General features: G+C 40.9%; 1 protein-coding gene across 1 annotated transcript in view; it reads right to left on the bottom strand.

Moving 5' to 3' along the window:
- The window catches only part of LOC133455911 (phosphoinositide 3-kinase regulatory subunit 6), a 69,670-nt gene that overhangs the window by 41,883 nt on the left and 6,845 nt on the right, over window positions 1-20,942 (bottom strand). The window contains exons 2-5 of the mRNA XM_061734640.1: window positions 5,960-6,042; window positions 5,784-5,873; window positions 1,404-1,495; window positions 1,104-1,172 (exon numbers count right to left, since the gene is read on the bottom strand). Coding sequence (XP_061590624.1) covers window positions 1,104-1,172; window positions 1,404-1,495; window positions 5,784-5,873; window positions 5,960-6,008 — 300 coding nt within the window. The 5' untranslated portion in view covers window positions 6,009-6,042. The remainder of the gene's footprint in view (window positions 1-1,103; window positions 1,173-1,403; window positions 1,496-5,783; window positions 5,874-5,959; window positions 6,043-20,942) is intronic.

Here is a 20,942-nt window from a genome sequence, read left to right as displayed (position 1 = left end):
ACGCCAAGAGACTTTTCTTTAAGTTGTCCCATGATACAGGTGTGTACCGATTTTCGTGCATGTACGTCAAACCGTATCGTGGGGCTTGAGGCACAAAGTTTTCAAGGGGGCGCTGTTGAGCCATTTTGCCACGTCCATTAATGCAAACCATTAAATATCAAATTTTTCGCCAGACTTGACTTGGGTGCAAAATTTGGTGACTTTTTGGGCATGTTAAGGGGGGCAAAAAGGCCATCACTTTGTCAGAAGAAAAAAAAAAATAATAATAATAATAAAAATTCCTGCAAATACAATAGGGCCTTCGCACTGCAAGTGCTCGGGCCCTAAAAATGTCATACATTCTGGATTCATTACAAATCAACTGAAATATTGCAAGCCTTTTATTATTTTAATATTGCTGATCATGGCTTACAGCTTAAGAAAACTCATCTCAAAAAATGTGAATATTCTGGGAATCTTAATCTTAAACTGTAAACCATAATCAGCAATATTAAAATAATAAAAGACTTGCAATATTTCAGTTGATTTGTAATGAATCCAGAATGTATGACATTTTTGTTTTTTTAATTGCATTACAGAAAATAAAGAACTTTATCACAATATTCTAATTTTCTGAGACAGTCCTGTAAAGGTTGAGGAAAAAAGTCGAAATGTCGAGATTAATGTTGAAGTACAATTTCGAGAAAAAACTCTCAAAATTTCGTGAATAAGGGCGAAATTTCAACTTTATTCACAAAATTTCGACTTTATTCTTGAAATTGTATTTCAACATTAATCTCGACATTTCGACTTTTTTCTCGAAGTGCACAATAAAAAAAAATCTTCCCCTCTCAAATATTTTTTCTCCTGCATGGCCCTAATATTCTTCCGTAGTATTGTATGTATATATGTATTTATACCTGCATCTTCTTTTTTTCCCCTTCAGTTAAGCCCTTTTATTTTCTTAATTTTCTTTTATTCTTTACTTTAGATTATTACTATTTATTGTGTGTGTTGGGGGGGGGTGTTGTTTTTGGGCTTGTTGTTATGAATGTTTTGTATGTTGGTTATTTGAGAGAAAATCGATAAACAGAATGTGAAAGTGCTCTGGCCAGGACTCGTACCTGAATGACGGCGTACATGAGCGTGTGAAGCAGCGGGACGATGAACCTGCGAGAGTCCCACCTCTCCGCCTGCAGAGACACAGAAATAGTCACATTTGTACTGCCTGCGTGTCCAACGGTGGCGGCAGCTTCCTTCCTCTTTGAAACCGAGAGCTCGAGAGCTTCTAGAGAGAGAAGAGAGAGCAGAGCGCCTCGCCGCCGCCGGGCGTCTGTGGTGACGGCGCAGGCCCGGCGGCGGCGGCGAGGCGCTCTGTTCTCTCCTCTCTTCTCTCTTCTCTCTCTTCACAGGGTTCAAAGCACCTTCTCCAGCTCCTTTATCAGCACCCACACCAGAGCCAGGCTGTTGGCCGGGTTGTTCTGGACCTTCTTGTGCAGCGTCCACCTCAGCATCCCTGCAGAAACACACACACACACACACACAAACACACACCATGTGACCAAGGTTAGACGCTAAATGTGTCACACGTGTCTCTATTAAAGCTTTAATCCACAAAAACCAGCTAATGACTAAGAGCCGGTCAGACGTGACTCAGTCCAGCGCCACTAAACATCTGTCCAGGGAGGAAACCATGACTGTTGCTGCACTTGCAGCAACAGTCAGTATATTTGATAATAATCATAATAATAATCAATTTTATTATAGAGCGCTTTTAACCCTTGTACTGTCTTCGGGTCAAAATGACCTAATTCTCCTGTTCCTTCTTCCCTTCCTCTTTTCTCCCTTCCTTCCTTCCTTCCTTGTTTTCTCCCTTCCTTCTTCCTTCCTCCCTTCCTTCTTTCCTTCTTTCCTTGTTTTCTCCCTCTCTTCCTTCCTTCCTTCCTTCCTTCCTTCCTTCCTTCCTTCCTTCCTTCCTTCCTTCCTTCCTTCCTTCCTTCCTTCCTTCCTTCCTTCCTTCCTTCCTTCCTTCCTTCCTTCCTTCCTTCTTTCCTCCCTTCTTGTCTTCCTCCTTCCTTGACCCTAAGACAGCAGAAGGGTTAAAAGATCTCAAAGACGCTTAATTTACTTCATTTACATTCTGCAACCTTTATTATCTTATCTTTATTTCTTTTATTTTTTTTTTTAATTTTATTTGAGAGGGACCATGTGCAATTACAGTAAAAACATAAATGTAAACATTTGATGCATTGCACCAGAGTTATCCTTAGGCTACTTTGCATCTGCAGTCCCTTGTTTCTATTACCTTTATGAAATAAATTAAACTGTGAACTGAAGGCCTATTTCAATCTATATTTGTGTAAAAGTAAAATAAAAACTACCCCACTTTAATAAAAAATTTTAAAAAATTGCTGCAGCTTAGCAGCTTAAAAAATAAATATAGAAATATAGAAATTAAAAATAGTTCTTTTAAAATTAGATGGCTTCGACTCAAACTCCAAGATAACTGCCCAACAAAATAAACTAATAATATGAATAAAAATTCATTCAGAAATATCTTTTAGTTATGTTTGGGTTTATTTCAAGGCCAAAGGGAGCCGCTACAATGAAGCTGAAGAGCCGCAGGTGTCAGGCTGGTGTGGTGAGGACCCAGATGCAGGAGAGCAAGAGGCAGGAGTTCAACAAAAAAGGGTTTATTTTACAAAAACCAAAAACGAAAAGCGCTTCTTGGCAGGATCAAAAAGTCACACAAAACAGGGATCTAAAAAACTTGAGCAAAAACTTGGCAGGACACATGGAAGGAGGAAACAGGACGGAACGACAAGGAGCAAGGGAAAGACAAGACCAGATATACACAAGGGGGTAACGAGACACAGGTGTGAACAATCAGGGCAGATGGAAAACAGGCGGGGCAAAACAGAAACACAAACTGGGGGAAATGTCAACCACTGACAGCAGGTTGTAGACTCCTGCCTTAATCCGACCAATATCAAAGTTTTAAAAGCCGCGTTTACACCTTAGCCGGGCTGTAGTTGAAGTGAATTGGAGCTCTTGAGATCGAGCTTTTCGTGCCAGATAATGCTCCTAATCCGAGTTATTTCAGCATGTATAGCAACCCACGCTTAGCCGAGCTACTGACCGCCCCGGGACCCCCCCCACAGCGAAAGCCAGAATATCAACACAGTAGGAGCAGAAGAAAACCAACAACAAAGAAGGAACCAGAAGAACGCCAACGCAAAAGTGGCGCCACCTAGCATCGCAGAGTCGAACGCAGCTCACTCAATAATCGATTGTCTTCTCGCGCACGTTTACTTCTCTGAAACTCCAGTTTAATCCTTAGCTGGATTGTTGTCAATAGCTTGATTTAGATGTGCATGGAACGACGAATGTATTGACACGGCAACCCCGCGATCCACTTCACTCCCCGCGGCACAAACTCGAACTTTCAGGTGCTGGAAACGTTCCTGGGAGATCTTGAGGGTCTCTGAAACCTGCAGCGCCCCCATCCTGGTCTGGAGGACACCGGTTTGAGGGGATCCGAGCTTTGTGCCGGGGCGCGGGGATGCTGCGTTTACGACGGCAGCCCAAAAACCCTGTCATAGTCGCACTGCTCTGACTTTAAATATGTTCAGGACAATTTTTGTTTGATTCAAACCACTTTGGTCGACGTCTCTGTTTTATAAATCATTATATGAACGACTTCCTCGGAACAATCGGCTCGAGAGAAGAGAAAAACCACCATCATGAGGTCTCCGTGTGGTCGCCTAAATACAGCCCCGACCATGAACCACCTCCACCAGCGTTCACGGTGGACCCGACACGTCGTGTCTGAATGTGTAGCAGAAGTCAAAGTCGTGTCCTCAGGTACTCTGATGTCCCGTTTTGGCGACACCGTGTGAGTAGTGACCTCAGCTTCCTGTTTTCAGAGACGAAGTGGTCGCAAACCCAACAAAGGGCTCGCAGACTTTCTACCATCTCCACTCTGACACTTCTCCCCTGACGTCGAGCATCAGGGAGGTATTTTCAACCGCCGGAGACGCGGTATTTCTGCCTTTCGGACCAGTCTTAGAAAGCTTAAGGGTTCTGAATGCAAATCCCAGTGGGATTTGCATTCAACAGGTGCAAATCAACAGGTCACCTCAACGCTTCCAGCGCCTCTAGAGGCCTCTATTTTCGTCTTCTCTTCTTCTCTTTTCTCTTCTTTTCTGAGCACCGGACTTGTGCTGACCGGACATTTTGACCATTCTAATGGTTGAATTAAATGATAACATCAAATTTTGATCAGCGGCCAAACCATTTTTGTGTTGGGGGTTCTTGACCACAAGGACAATTAGGAAAAAAACAAATAACAAGCTTTTATGTAACTCAAATACTACATATCTTTTCCACAAATAGGCATATTTTGAAACATTTTGAAAAATTATTCCATAATTTAATGAGAATAAAATTTTTATTTTATTTTTTTTTATTTATTTTTTTTCAGTTCTGGGCCCCCCCCTACCCTGGGCCCGGGACAACAGACCCGTTTGTCCCCCCCTATCGGCGGGCGTGGTTCTGCTCGTCACCAGACCCCTGATGCCGGTCCGACAGCATTGTTGAATGAAAAATAGGCCAAAGATTTATAAATCTACTTTACTTTTACTTCCAGGAACCTGTTTTTGCAGCGTACCTCCCTGTGTGACGAGGGCAAAGACCTTAAGCTCAACTTTCTAAACGCGAACAATCAAATTCTTGAGACAAAACGTATCAAAATAAAAGATATAAAAGTAGTTAAATGTTATTTGTTGCAGAAAATAAACATTTGGCTTATTTTTCTTTCTAAATCTGCATTGTACGGAAGAGTATTAGGGCCATACCATTGTGCACTTCGAGAAAAAAGTCGAAATGTTGAGAAAAAAGTTGAAATATCGAGATTAATGGTGAAATGGAGGGAATGCGCATGATGTCACAGATGCGACTTCACAGCGGGTTACGCCGACTGAGTGTCAGAAAGACTGAGTGGCAGCGTAAACTTTCAGTTTGAGCAACTCGAAAACATCTAAAATGGGAAAGAGCTGTTCTGCGATCGACTGTACTCATAGATTTAGCAAGAAATCTGAGTTATCGTTTTACAGACTGCCGAAAAATAAGCTTAAGAGAGACAAATGGATCGCTGCAATTCACAGAAATAACTGGATTCCAGACATCGAAACATGGATTTGCGGTTCCCATTTTGTATCAGGTAATGTTGGATTTTTCGGACCAAGCGTCAAGACTTTTGTATGTCTTCAAGCTTTGCTTCGTGTATTTCCCCGGCGTAGAAATTAAGTACATATAAATATCAGGAAACTGGATTCGTGGCCAAATATTAATGTCCATGGACCACTGGTTCTCTGGGTAACTGTACGGGTCACTGTCAAGTCCAACTGCCTTTAATTTAAGCAGATAATCGGCTGCTATCCCGTCTTCTCCACTAGTTGCAGCCATTTTTGGTGATGTTTTGCCACTCAGTGCCAGTAAGGGGGCTGGTCCAGTGGAAAAGTGACATCAATGCAGACCCTCTATACAATTTTGAGAAAAAAGTCGAAATTTCGTGAATAAAGTCAAAATTTCGCCTTTTTTCCTCAACATTTCAACTTTATTCACGAAATTTTGACCTATTTCTCGTGATTTCGACTTTTTTCTCGAAGAGAAAAATCTTCCTCCTCTAAAATATTATTTTTATATTTCCTGCCTGGCCCTAATACTCTTCCGTAGATATCAGATCATGCCGCCGGTAATTCCTGCCCTGTGATTGGCTGCCGGGAGCCGAGCCGAGCCGGTACCTTGAGGCTGCTGCTGGCCCGGTTCTCGAGGCAGCACCGCCTGGATTCTGCGGTACAGCTCGGCCTCCGGGACGGTGGGGGAGACGCCACCTGCGTTGGGGGGAAAAGTGGAGATGAGTTAGAAACTGAAAACCTCGGAACATCTCACGAGACGACGGGCGGCGCCAGCGCCGAACCTGCTGACTCCATGGCGACCGGCGGACGCTGCTCATCCCAGTGGGCCATGCTGGTCACGTCTGCCGCAGCCCCGGCTCGTCAGCTGCAAGGAGACACAAAAAGATGATGTTTCAAGTGCACCTTTCTTCTTTAAATTGCAATTACATCAACATTCTTCAAATCTGTAAATTTGTCTTTAAAGTGAATCATAAGACTGAAGATTTACCTCATGGTTTTAGTTACTATTTTGTTAATAAGTCTCAAGTTCATTGTTATTCAGGCCGACAGGTTAAGAAACTTCATTTTCCATTGTATGAAACATCCCATTGTCAGTTTTCTATTAAATACCGTTTCAGTTATCATGTGGAACAATTATGTACATTTAATTGATTTATCTTTGTCACTGTCCATGTACAAAAAGAAACTTAAGAATGCTCTGCTCTCTAAATCATTTGATTTAGAATAATAGGAACCCTATTTTTTTTCACTTTTTCCTTTATAGGAAATGTCCAGTTTGTGCATTTAATATTTAATTGTGATTTTTATATTTGTTAATATCTTAACTTTAGTATATTCTTTGGGTGTAGTTTTTTCTAACCACTCCTCGTTCGGATTTTTAAAATATTTTCCTTATGTGAATTTTATCTTGTTTTTTTTCTTTTTTTCTTCATCCTTGTATTTGTGTGAAACAAAATAAAAAATAAATGAAATAAAAAGGTCAGCTGTCTGGACTGGAAATACATGTGTGTCATGCACGTCCCTCCGGATTACCCACATTTGGCACCTTTTACATCCATTTTCAGTCATTTTCCACATTAACTGAATGAACTTGACCAATAAGTCATTGTTTACTTTGAGCCGGACATGAGAAAAGGTTCAAATCCTCACCATCAACCCAAATTAACTTCAATAAACCTATTTCTGTAAGTGCGTGTGTCCAGCAGGACGTGTCGTGTCCCATGAGACACGCAGACAAACAAAACAGAAATTAAATGGATAAAAACCACTAAAAATACGAACTGGCACGCACTTGATGTAATGTCCCTCTTCTCTCTAAATATAACATTTTCATTTCTATTAACCTCTCAGGGAAGTTTTGAAAGTTCTACCACAAACCATCACTGACGTCGCCAACTTCTGCACGAAAAAACGGACTTCTTGCCGCTGCGACACGCACGCATGACATAATATTTACTTTTGCACGAGAAGGGTCAGAGTAAGGGGAAATAAAAACTAAACGAGGTGAAAATGAAACTGTGGATATAAACTTTGAGAGCTGTAAAGACGCAGAGAGATGAAACCGAGGCGTGGTGGAAATGAGGTGGATGTTGTGGGGGGTTGAGTCACAGGCCGGGGAGGGTGACTGTGTTTCCTCTGCATGAAAGTGCGAGTCTGTGACACACACTGCGTTTATGGTGAGCGGGCGCTTTCATGTGCAGCTGTCAGAGTTCATTAACGCGTTTCTGCACCGTGTTGGACTTCAGACCCGCGTGGCCCTGCAAACACAATGAAAGGGCTTAGCGTGCACGGGTTTGACCTGGATCCCTGTGAGAAAAGCTGCACCGAGGCGCGGGGCCGAGCGCGGGCCGAGCGCAGGTTTCCGGGCTTTTCTGCCCGGTGTGTTCTGTCGATTTCTGCTGCTTTATCAAAAAATGCTACTACCGCATAAACCGATAGCTTCTGTCTATCGATTTTTGCTACCCTATCAAAAAACACTACCTAATGGTTTTCTAACTTTGAACTGCTGATTAGGGATGGGCGGTATGGACTAAAAAATGTATCACGATAATTTCTGGCATAAATAAATAAAAATGACGATAAAAAAAATACCAATTCAACTCCACCTTTGTAACTATAAATCTATCACCACATTCAGTCTTTGGAGCCCCCAAAACACTGATCTAAAAGAATACTAAATGCTACTAAAGTACACCAATGAAATTGAATTAATAAAAACCAATTAAATGAGTTACACCTGTACTGCAAAACGAATGACTCAGATCCACCATGTTTGTTACACAAACACGTATCAACGGGAATTTATCCTTCTTTCTTTCTGACTCATTTCTTTCTTTCTTTCTTTCTTTCTTTCTTTCTTTCTTTCTTTCTTTCTTTCTTTCTTTCTTTCTTTCTTTCTTTCTTTCTTTCTTTCTTTCTTTCTTTCTTTGTTTCTGGCTCATTTCCTTCCTTCCTTCCTTCCTTCCTTCCTTCCTTCCTTCACATACGTTGTGCGTGGATTTAACGCAGAACCATAAATCAGCTTCACACAAAAACGTCATCAACGGGAATTTATCGTTTTTACTGCGAGATACAAATTCTTACCGTGGGGAATTTTTTTGACGTGAATGGTAAAATATCGCCCATTCCTACTTTGTAGAGCTACAATTTTACTGTGTTTTACTCCCTAAACCACTTCCTTCCCCCCCAGTGGTCCTTGTCGCTTGCCAGGCCGTCATTGTAAATAAGAATGTGTTATTAATGACCTGCCCGGTTAAATAAAGGCTGAATGAATATCAAATAAAGCAATAGAATTGTTTTTTTTTCTCTTTATCGTATCATTTTCACAAAGTGTAATGCAATTCATGTCATGGTCAGTGTATTTTGAAGGATCAAATACTCAACATCCCATATTATCAATTTTAAATCAATATTTCAGGGGTAGCATAATTTGATAGTCCAGTAACATCCTATCAAATAAAGCTCCCGTCACTTAATGCATTCAGGTAAGATGACTAATCACCTCTCTGCCACTGCAGGATGAATATCAGAACACTTACACCCCCAAATTTATCAATTTTATAATCACTATTTTTGGATTGATAATAAGTATAAAATTAAAACTGTAAGCGAGTCAGATGACACCACCCACGACTCTGTATGTCAAACCATTCAAAAGTTATGTCAGAAAATAGGGACTATCAAATATCGACCAATCAGAAGAAGGGGCGGGGCTAATTTGCACCAATTATGTTCAAGGACTCAAAACCGAGTACGATGACACCACCCACGACTCTTTATATCAAACCATTCAAAGGTTATGGCAGAAAGTAGGAACTATCAAATATGGACCAACCAGATGAAGGGGGCACGCTTTTTGGCGTCTAGCGTCGCCACGGTAACGCTTTTGACTGAGAATAGTAATGCGCATCGTCGCAGGATGGAGGGGCACATTTTGATGTATAACACACCCGGGTGCACGTTACGGTTGGGGCTGCATTAACTGCTGAAGAAATGGCATGAATTGCGCCAAAATTACACGATTAATTCAAAATGGCCGACTTCCTGTTGGGTTTCGGCCATGGGGCCAAGAGACTTTTCTTTAAGTTGCAACATGATGCAGGTGTGTACTGATTTTCAATGCATGTTCGTCAAACCGTATTGTGGAACTTGAGGCACGAAATTTTCTAGGGGGCGCTGTTGAGCCATTAGGCCACGCCCATTAATGCAAACCATTAAATATAAAATTTTTCGCCAGGCCTGGCTTTCATACAAAATTTGGTGACTTTTGGGGCACGTTTAGGGGGGCAAAAAGGCCCTCATTTCGTCAGAAGAAAAACGAGAAAAACGAGAAAAATAAAAACATTTCCTACAGATACAATAGGGCCTTCGCACTGTCAGTGCTCGGGCCCTAATAATAAGAAATAAAAGTAAAGGACACACAGACAAACAAATTGCAGCGTGGACTGAAGGGATGCAAGAAATTATGGCAATCAAACTTTGAAAATCGACTGTGCGCGTGCGCAGAACCACAAAGTAGCATTTCTAGACGGGTAGCAAGGATCGACAGAACACCCTGTTTACTCGGGTGACAGAGAGCTGCATGACGCACATGTGCAGCGCTTCCTCTCGGCTGGATGAGTGGGCAGATGACGCGCTATTTTTAGAGCCAAAGATGCTGAAACAGAAGAAGGTGAAGCTGTGTTTCTAAAAGAGGCTCAAAAATAGCTGCAGCTGCAACAAACACAAACTACAACATAATCCCCAAAATAGCCCAAAATATAATAAAAGACACTTCACACCCCGGACACTCACTGTTTGAACTGCTGCCGTCTGGGAAACGATACAGATTCATGAAAACAAGGACAAACAGACTCAAACAGCTTTTACCCAACAGAAATAACCACTCTCAACAAAAACAGGAGCTAATGTGCAATAACAAAAATGATTGTATGTTGATGAAAGTTTTTGTAATGTCCATGTGTTGATGTATGTGTGGAGGGGTGAACGTGTCTAGATATATATTTATTTTATTTTATTTGTTTTTATTTCATTTTATTTATTTATTTTTTTGTTATTTTATTTTTTATATGATGCACTGACTGGCGAGCTATCTATCTATCTATCTACAGGACTGTCCAGAAAATTAGAATATTGTGATAAAGTTCTTTATTTTCTGTAATGCAATTAAAAAAACTAAAATGTCATACATTCTGGATTCATTACAAATCAACTGAAATATTGCAAGCCTTTTATTATTTTAATATTGCTGATTATGGCTTACAGTTTAAAGTTAAGATTCCCAGAATATTCTAATTTTTTGAGATAGGATATTTGAGTTTTCTTAAACTGTAAGCCATGATCAGCAATAATAAAATAATAAAAGGCTTGCAATATTTCAGTTGATTTGTAATGAATCCAGAATGTATGACATTTTTGTTTTTGTAATTGCATTACAGAAAATCACAATATTCAAATTTTCTGAGACAGTCCTGTATCTATCTATCTATCTATCTATCTATCTATCTATCTATCTATCTATCTATCTATCTATCTATCTATCTATCTATCTAATCATCTTGAGAATAATAATTCATTGAATTTATTATGAATAAACATCATACCAAAGTCATCTAATTCTTCGTTTGTTATTAGTAGAGCTGGATTTTTATCTCGCATTTACTCACAATGTTTGATCTCTGGTTCATGTTAGCGATGGTGGCGATGTCAAAACTGCAGGAAGCTTTAGCTCCAAGCCCACATGCTCATAGAGTCTAATCTTTAACCAAACCGCGATGCACGTACCAGGAAATGAAACGCACTATTAAAATGACACTGAAAGAGTCAAGTCAAACAAAAATAGCATGTTGACTTTTGCATGATAGTTTAGATTAGAGTTCATTCATTAGTGCCACAACGGGGACACGTCACACACCTCTCTGGTTTATCTCAACCAGACGCTAGATGGTTTTGCAATAATAACAAAACTAAAAAAACACTATTGTATGACACCCTCTCTTGTCTTAAGAGTTTTGATTGATTGATTTTTTTAAATTTCGAAAAAAAAAAAAAAAACAGCAGATGAATAGATACATAAAATTAAAAGAATAATGATCACTAAATAATAAATGTACCATTGTAAACAAAGTAGACGAGGATTATTAAATATAATAGCAAATGTGTTATGCTTGAAAAAGGAGTTGGAAGAAGTAATGCTATTTTTCAGTTGGACCCTCGTTATTAAATATGAAAGAAAAGAAAAACGTGTTAAACCAACACACGGAGTTAAAGTAACCATTAGATTGTTAGCAGAGTAAACTTTTGTTAAAGACCAAAACAAGGTGACTTGAAGCAGTTTCGGTTGGTATACCTTCAACTTCCACGATTACTTTCTGGCCACGCGAGTATATTTGTATCTGCATAATGGTCCACTCATGTATGTTAGTAGTCCACTCATGTACGTATCTATCCCCACATGGAGTTAGCCCCCGATGCTCACTGCAGCATACACCAAATAGAGGATTTAAGGGTGTTACATACCCTGCAAGAAAAGAGACATTTGTTCTTTCACTTAAGGTGGAAAGAATCAGAACAAAGTGTGGGATGACGATTCTACTTTTCCGGGTTAACCACTCCCACTTCATGTTTCTGACCAATCACACAACCGTTGTCAGTCACTAATAATTGAAAGAAGGAACACGGATCCAAAAATCTCATAATAAAGGACATTACAAGTTAGCACTTGGAGGAGTTGACCTAAATCAGAACAAATTCCTGTTTTTAGCCCCTAAAAAGACATCATATGGGTCGGGTCCCTGCAGACAAACGAGGTGATTATACGTACAGGACAACCTCTCCTGTTGCATCTATTATCTATTACCTATTATTACTAACATCGCTCATCAGCTTATAGGAGATAGCAGCGACTGGAAAGAGAAGCCGAAACAAACTGTCCTCTTTATACACTTTCTGTACACTTACAAAGGTTAAATTACTTTGGTTACTCTTAAGTTTGAAAGAAATCTTATTCTAGTATCCCCTACATCCATCTCCAGATTAACCCTGTAATATATACACAAAATCAGTCTTAAGCATTTGTAAATATCTGAGACGCCATCGGTCATTAAGTTAAATATTTGTCACTTTTTCTACGACCCAAAATTAAAGCCTCGTAAAAAGCATCGATCTCAACTCATCAGATGCTAACAGGTGTGAATTATCGTTCTCTAATGGATGAGATTTCACAAAATTACACAAAATTCAGTGTACCGTACTTCCAGAGAAAAGTCGTACTTATTCTTGGTACCAAGTTTAGTTAAGTCTAGCTCATTTCATCATTAAATACAGAACAAAGAGTAACACAGTGTTTGAAATTATAAAGTTATTACCTCATTGAAATTAATTGTAGGGAATATTTGCCAAAAAATGTGAGTTCTGCTCAAAACATCGAGGATCAATAATCCTGCACTTTTCCCACCAAACCAGCACAAAACTCGACTCCTTTCTTAAAAAAGTTTTAAATAAAAATGAATGAATGAATCTCCCTCATCTTACTTCACCAGCCACCGTTTATGTGACAAATACCGTAGCATTCATTCATTTATTCAGGTCCAAATCGCCCTCAGAGGTGCCACATTCCTGCAAAGACAAACTTCCTCCATGACTGCGGACTATTTACGGTTAGAGTGAATCAGTTCCTGGTCTCAGTTTCAGCTTTGATTCACATCAGCAGTTGCTGGCACACACATGGGTGGTGGTGGTTGGATGGTGGGGGGGGGTCAGCGGTAAACAACGCGTCCGGAGTGAAATCAGGAGGATTCGTTTCCATTCAGGCCCACCCTGCAGACATGTCAGAAAACAGGAAGGAGCTGCCGACGCTGCGTTCGTAGAGCCGGAGAGAAGAGAAGTGCTGCTTGGTGGTGCAGCGAGGGGGGGGGGCTGCTACTGTGCATGTGTCTTTTTTATTTTTGTTGTTTAGTTTTTTTTTAATTGGAAACCCCCAGCGTAGACGAGCTCAGCCTTTACCGGCTCTGGTGGGCTTCAGCGCCGCTCACTTTCAGACCCGGACGAAGGAAAGCACCTTCAAGATTTCTCTTCTCTTCAAGTGAAACCTGACAAACCGGTATATTGGGATTAAAGTGTTTGAACTTCCCAGCAGGAAATGTAGTCGTGTGTGAAACCATGTTGTTTGAACCGGTTACTGAAAGTAATTAAGAGTTAACCCCCCAACCATTTATGTTTTTTGTTTTACTGTACGAAGATATCCATCTGCACGACCTGCAAGGTTAACTACAGATCTGAAAACAGGTCGTACAGGAACAACACAGTGAATACAACTTCTTCCTCCTCCTCTTTCGTTTTTCCCCCCTTAGGAGGTCTCAACCGCAGATCATCTCCTTCCCTCTTTTAGAATAAAGACTCAGAGGCTAAACATGAAGCTAGTAGAGCTCACAGCCTGCAGCTTCTGCCGTCTTCCACCGGTCGGTTATCAAATGTTTGGGGTCAAAATTAATTGTCTTAGACCCTCCTACCGAGGCTCAGGCCTGGGAACCTCCTACTGAGGCCCTGGTACCCTTCCTACCAAGGAACAGGGGCCCTCTTACCGAGGCTCTGGGACCCTCCTACTACCACTACTGTCATTTAGCAGACGCTTTTATCCAAAGCAACTTACATATGAGAGAACAACACAAGCACAAAAATCACATAGGAGGGTCCAGTGCGGGTCAGACTGCTGAGAGTCCAGTTGGACAAAGGTGCTGTCACGCTAGTGCTAGAATACATATATATATATATATATATATATATACATATATATATATATATATATATATATATATATATATATATATATATATATATATATATATATATATATATATATATATATATATATATTTTTTTTTTTTTTATATATATATATAAATTAGAAAGCTACGTCTAAGAAGACACCATCTTCTTTTTTATTTTGAATATTTGTATCCCCGATTTTTTCCCATTTTTACCACCCCGTGCTCCTACCTAAGTGACAGTCCTGGGCATTGCCATCCTCTACCAACCCCGGGAGTTCCTGCACTGAGCTCAGGTCTCCTCCTTAACCAGAGGAGTGAGCAGGCCGCTTCTTTTCACCAGACAGGGTGGGGTTTCTTTGGCCGGACGCAACGCGTGGAAGGATCACGTTATTCCGGCCAGATCCTCTCCACCCCATCTGGCGCCCCGGCTGGTCAGAGGGGGCATGTATAGCCCACATTAGCTACCCAAGGGAACACGGGGAGAACATGCAAACTCCACACCAGCGCCAACCCCACCCAGGGTGTGGGCACTGAAGTCATGGGGCAACTAACACGCACTTCAGCGCCTACAGCGTCCCCGGAATTGAACCCAAGACTGCGCCACAGTGCCCCTAGAAGACACCATCTTGACGCAAGTGCATGCATCTTACTAGATGCCGAAGTGCTCCTTGGGTCTTTAGCTTGCTCTTAAAAATGGGTACAGACCCTGCAGATCGGACAGAGTTTGGTAAGTCGTTCCACCATCGGGGAACAATGGAAGAGAAGAGTCTGGATACTGATTTCACGCCACGTGGTGGTGGAAGCTCCAGGCGTCTTTCACTGGCTGAGCGGAGCTGTTAAGAGGGAGTGTAGCTCTAAATCAAGTAGCGAAGGTATTGAGGAGCCGTTTGGGTAATTGTTTGGTAGCCAGAAGCAGAGCTTTGAACTTGATGCTGCAACTGGAAGCCAGTGCAGAGAGATTAGCAGTGGAGTGACATGAGCTGTCTTGGGTTGATTGAAAACCAGACGTGCTGCTGCATTCTGGGTCATCTGTAGAGCAGGGGTAGGCAATTCCGGTCCTCGAGGGCCGGTGTCCTGCATGTTTTAGATGTTTCCCTGCTTTAACACACCTGTTTCTAATTAATCATCGTCATCAGCTTGTCATCCAGGGCTGCACCATTCTGTTAATGACACAGGTACTTTTATCACGGTGTGCTGAAGCAGGGTAACATCTAAGACATGCAGGACACCGGCCCTCAAGGACTGGAATTGCCGACCCCTGCTGTAGAGGTTTAACTGAGCAGCTGGGAGGCCGAGCAACAAGGAATTACAGTAGTCAATACGTGACAAGACCAGAGCCTGAACCAAGAGCTGCGTCGTATGTTCTGTCAGGTCCTGGTACCCTTTCTACCGAGACCCTGGTACCCTCTAACCAAGGCCCAGAGCTGGTACCGATACCCATTCGTTTCAGTGTTTTTAACCAGAACACCAAAACATGAGGTATTTTATTTGAGTTAGGTTAAGTCTTAGATTTTAACATGATGTGACAAGTATTGCAGACGGTATTTATTTGAACCCATAACTGGAAAAGGGACCTTAAGGAAAGAGAATAAAATAATTGGTCTAAGTTTAAAACGGAGCTATGCATTGTTGTTAATTCTGACTTTTTCCATTTTGGTTTTCCTTTTGTTTTAACCCACCAGATTTTATTTCCTCAGAAAGCTCCAATGCAGCATTAAATGTGACAAACACGCCCGGGCTACAGATTACAGTAAACGTAGAGGTTAAAAGAGCACAAAAGGAGATCCCAGCATCGTACCATTTACAAGCCAAACCAGTTTATTAGTCATGAAATGTTTTGCCTGAAGATGTCTAATTTAAAAATGAGATCATTTCAACAACCGCAAGGTTTATCTGAACAAATCTGTCAAAACATCTACACAGATGAACAGAAAAATGTAAAAATCTAATTCAGAAATACTTTATTAACACCCAAAGGGAACTTAATTAATAAATAAAGATAGAACGCAGCAAAAATTCCAAAGATTTTTCAACATCTGACTGAATAATACACTCAGTTTGTGCATTTCTCTGAAGTGAAAACCTGCCGATAATCAAACATTATAAACCGTTTTTGCAGCATCGCATTGTAGAAATCTTATCAACAACGCAACAGGATTTCATCGGCCAAGATTTAGTTTATTTCTATTGTGTAAACGTTCTAAATTGGCCATTTTTGGCTAATTTAGGCATTTAGTATAAGGCCATATCTCAGGAAGGACTTGGCAGATTTGGGTGATCGACACTTCTGTGGATTCTTCACCTCCAATACAATCGACTGTCGATCATCACTTCCAAGATGATCCTTTTTTTTGGTTGTGGTTGTTTCAGATGTTCTTGTCCAGTTTTGTTCTTACATCCGTTCCCTCAGATTCCTGCAACTAAACTTGGATGTACATTCCAATAAAGGTTAGGATAAATGATAACATGCCTCTGAAGTTTGACTTTTTGCACCATTACAATATTTATAGGCAACTAGTCATCATATCTCCTGCTCTCTGAAACACATGTTAATGCTCAATAGTACACATATATGCTTCTTTAATATATTTGCATATATTTTTCGCTGTTTTTCAGCAGTGTGTTGACGTTTACACCGTTATAGACTGTGGAACCGTAGTTTTCTTATAGTTCACAGTGTTGTAATTGAGTTTTGTTGAAGGTGGAAACAGCCTCTTCCTGTTCATCTGCATGTGTAAACTGTATCATGCTTTTTATGATTTAAAAACAGCTCGCATCACCTCTGCCCCCCCCATCATCATCCATCATCAGGGGTTAACACTAGGAAGCAGTTAAACGTTGGTAGTACCGGCCAAAAACATCACGATGGTTATCAGCGCTCCTCTGCAACAGCGGTGGATCATCTTTGAAAAGCATGAATTAAAAAAAAAAAAAGCAAGCTCTGCAGAAGTCGTTTATTCTGCATGAGCGGCGGGGGCGGGGGGGGGTATCAATCAAAGCAATTTCCTATATCAACACAGTGGACAATATGAGGAAGTAGTCTCGGACCGCTGAACGGCTGCGCCTTTGACTCTCTGTGTGTGAATCTACCTGCCCTGAATGACCAGGGATGGTCTGCTGAAAACCTGCAAACCACTACAAAATAAAGCCCCCCTTCCAAAAAAAAATCGGTGGATGGGATTAAAAGATAAAAGATTTGAAAAGGTCTGCAGAAGCGTTAAATGCCAGAACTAGTTTCGGAGCCAGACGTGAGCGAGGGGAGGCATGTTAGATCCATCAGCGGGGAGGAAGGCGGATACACTTCAGGGGTTTTCCCAAAAACGTGTGTGCGTGGGTGTTTGTGTAGTTTGTGTAGTAAGGCTTCCTTCTGCGGGGTCTATATCGGTGACAGCCGGGTCAGCGGGGCTTCAGGGGGTCGGCTGAGGATCTGAGGATGTGACATTTGAGCTGGACCGATTACTCCACGCTAGTGATGGGCGGTATCTGATCAGCGGGCCATGGGTTTCATGTAGGGATTGGCGGTATGGACAAAAAAATGTATCCCGATAATTTCTGGCATTTATCCTGATAACGATAAAAATGACGATTCAAAAAAATACCAATTCAACTCCACCTTTTTAACTATAAATCTATCACCACATTCAGTCTTTGGAGCCAAATCACTGCTCTAAAAGATACTAAATACTACTAAACTACACCAATTAAATTGAATTAATAAAAACTAATTAAATGAGTTACACCTGTACTGTAAAACTATAATCAGTCAGATCTGCCATGTTTGTTACATAAAAACCTCATCAACGGGAATTTATCTATCCTTTCTTTCTTTCTTTCTTTCTTTCTTTCTTTCTTTCTTTCTTTCTTTCTTTCTTTCTTTCTTTCTTTCTTTCTTTCCTTCCTTCTTTTCTCCCTTCCTTCCTCCTTTCCTTGTTTTCTCCCTTCCTTCTCCCCTTTCCGTCCTTCCTTCCTTCCTTCCTTCCTTCCTTCTTTCCTCCTGCTCTTTCCTTCCTTCTTTCCTTCCTTCTTTCCTTCCTTCTTTCCTTGCTCTTTCCTTCCTTCCTTCCTTCCTTCCTTCCTTCCTTCCTTCCTTCCTTCCTTCCTTCCTTCCTTCCTTCCTTCCTTCCTTCCTTCCTTCCTTCCTTCCTTCCTTCCTTCCTTCCTTCCTTCCTTCCTTCCTTCCTTCCAAAAATCAGCTTTACACAAAAACATCATCAACAGGAATTTATCGTTTTTACCGCGACATGACAAATTCTTATCGTGAGGAATTTTTTTGACGGTAAATCGTGAACGGTAAAATATCGCCCATTCCTACTCCACGCAGGTGTAAACCGTCCTTGGCCGGTTCGGTCGCCAGGGCGATCTGGTTTCTCGTGCTCGGTGCCGTTACGAATAATAAAGTTAAAAATAGACCTTTATTACACAGTCTCTCAGCACGGGCGGCTCGTAGGCCCTGAATGAGGTCTTTGAGGATGGATGTGCATGGTCTGTTTGTTCTGTCTGTGGTTTCAAGCAGCCGTTTGATGATAAAACTCTTCTCAGTCATCCGAGGACTAGGGATGGGCGGTATGGACTAAAAAATGTATCAAGATAATTTCTGGCATTTATCCCGATAACGATAAAAAAAATACCAATTCAACTCCACCTTTTTAACTATAATCCTATCTCGCTCTCAGATCTGCCATGTTTGTTACACAAAAACGTCATCAACAGGAATTTATTCTTCTCTCTTTCTTTCTTTCTGTCTTTCTTTCTTTCTTTCTTTCTTTCTTTCTTTCTTGCTCATTCCTTCCTTCCTTCCTTCCTTCCTTCCTTCCTTCCTTCCTTCCTTCCTTCCTTCCTTCCTTCCTTCCTTCCTTCCTTCACGTACGTTGTGCGTGGATTTATCACAGAACCATAAATCATCTTTACACAAAAACGTCATCAACGGGAATTTATCGTTTTTACCGTGAGATACAAATTCTTACCGTGGGGAATTATTTGGACGGTTTATCGTGAACGGTAAAATATCACCCATTCCTACTGAGGACTAACGTGACGTTAGTGGACTGTCTTGCTTGCTATTCTACCCCAGCAGAGGTGTCAAGTAACAAAGTTCAAATACTTTGTTACCTTACTTAAGTAGAAATTTTGGTTATCTATACTTCACTGGAGTAATTATTTTTCAGACGACTTTTTACTTTTACTCCTTACATTTTCACGCAATTATCTGTACTTTTTACTCCTTACATTTTAAAAACAGCCTCGTTACTCTATTTCATTTCGGCCTTTAAAAAAAAAACTATCCAGTTAAATTGCTCCATCCGGATAGAGTGAATTTGGTTGTGGTTGTTTCAGATGTTCTTGTCCAGTTTTGTTCTTACATCCGTTCCCTCAGATTCCTGCAACTAAACTTGGATGTACATTCCAATAAAGGTTAGAATAAATGATAACATGCCTCTGAAGTTTGACTTTTTGCACCATTACAATACTTATAGGCAACTAGTCATCATATCTGCTGCTCTCTGAAACACATGTTAATGCTCAATAGTACACATATATGCTTCTTTAATATATTTGCATTATACTAAGATACATTCATTTTCAATTTTGTCCTTTGCTTTTGTCCTTAATGGCTTTTTTCCCCCTTACATTACTTTTACTTTTATACTTTAAGTAGTTTTGAAACCAGTACTTCTATACTTTTACTTGAGTAAAAAACTATTTTTTAAATAGTAGTATTTTTAAGTATTTTTAAACTCTAGTATCTATACTTCTACCTGAGTAATGAATGTGAATACTTTTGACACCTCTGTACCCCAGTGAGGTTCCAGTTTGCATGTTTTACAGCCGGCCCTGCAGAAGCGTAGTCGTGAACGTGTCCTGTCACCGTTGATGAATGACTTGCAAACTGTAGAACAGCATGACAACAAAGGTCGTGTCATGACTTTCATGTGCAACACATTACAGGTGCTCGTCCCCTCAGCGAGGCATCGCAGCGTTTTCATGCATTTCCTCAAGCATTTCCTCGTGCACTGGCCAAATAATTCAACTGAAGCATTTGGCTCTAGAATATCTAAACACAAAGATTCGCACATTTCTACATCAGCACTGATAAATCTGGATAAACCACAGCCAAACTGAGCTATGGTGGGACCGGACATGAACGTCCCACCTTGCAGGCAGGGTCTTTATCATCAAGACATCATCCAGAGAGGACGGGATGCTCTGGATCCCCCGGTTCACCTGTGGACTATGAGGTTTGAAGGAAAAGGGGGATCCAGGATGTAACATATACGGCTCAAAGACAACTCGGTTTCCTTAGCAGGAACTATGAGCGTTGGTACTCTGAGCATCTAAGCTCCTTGAGCTGCCATCGTCGGTCATATTCTCAGCATCGACTTTCACGCCTGGGACCCTGGACGGGAATAAGCAGGTATTTTTAGTTCTGATAGACACATTTAGGCGGTTTCTGCAGGTTGAATGCACCTGGTTCAACAAACCCAGCAAAACAAAGAGCCGTAAAAGTAAAATCATCATTGATTTTGATGCAAACATGACCAATTACAAATAAAACCAAGCGCTTGATTCATTACTCGGGGAGTTTTGGGCCCATTTTTACGGTGGCCGAGACCCGCCATTGCTGAAAATTAAAGAAACGCTGCAAATAAAAAGAAACGCTGCTGCAAATAAAGGGAATGCTGCAAATATAAAGAAACCCTGCTGCAAATAAAATAAACGCCGCTGCAAATTTAAAAAAAAACGACGGCAATAAAAAAGCCACAACGGAAGTGAATTACCGGGGACTATTTTTGCTGATGCACCGGTGTTTTTTACGAGAGAGGAGAAGAAGAAGACGAAGAGGACGTAAGTGAAAAGGAAGAAATAAGAAGAGCGAGGAATAAGAAGAACAACGAACGAGAAAATAATTTTAATGTTCAACGTCGCTAGGTGTAATTTTTAATGTGCAACACCGGTGCATCGGCAAAAATAGTCCCCGGTAATTCACTTCCGTTGTGGC

This window comes from Cololabis saira, chromosome 1 (assembly GCF_033807715.1).
Source record: "Cololabis saira isolate AMF1-May2022 chromosome 1, fColSai1.1, whole genome shotgun sequence".
Lineage (NCBI taxonomy): Eukaryota > Metazoa > Chordata > Actinopteri > Beloniformes > Belonidae > Cololabis > Cololabis saira.
The sequence above is the reverse complement of the archived record's forward strand: the minus strand, read 5'-3'. Positions and strand labels throughout refer to the sequence as shown.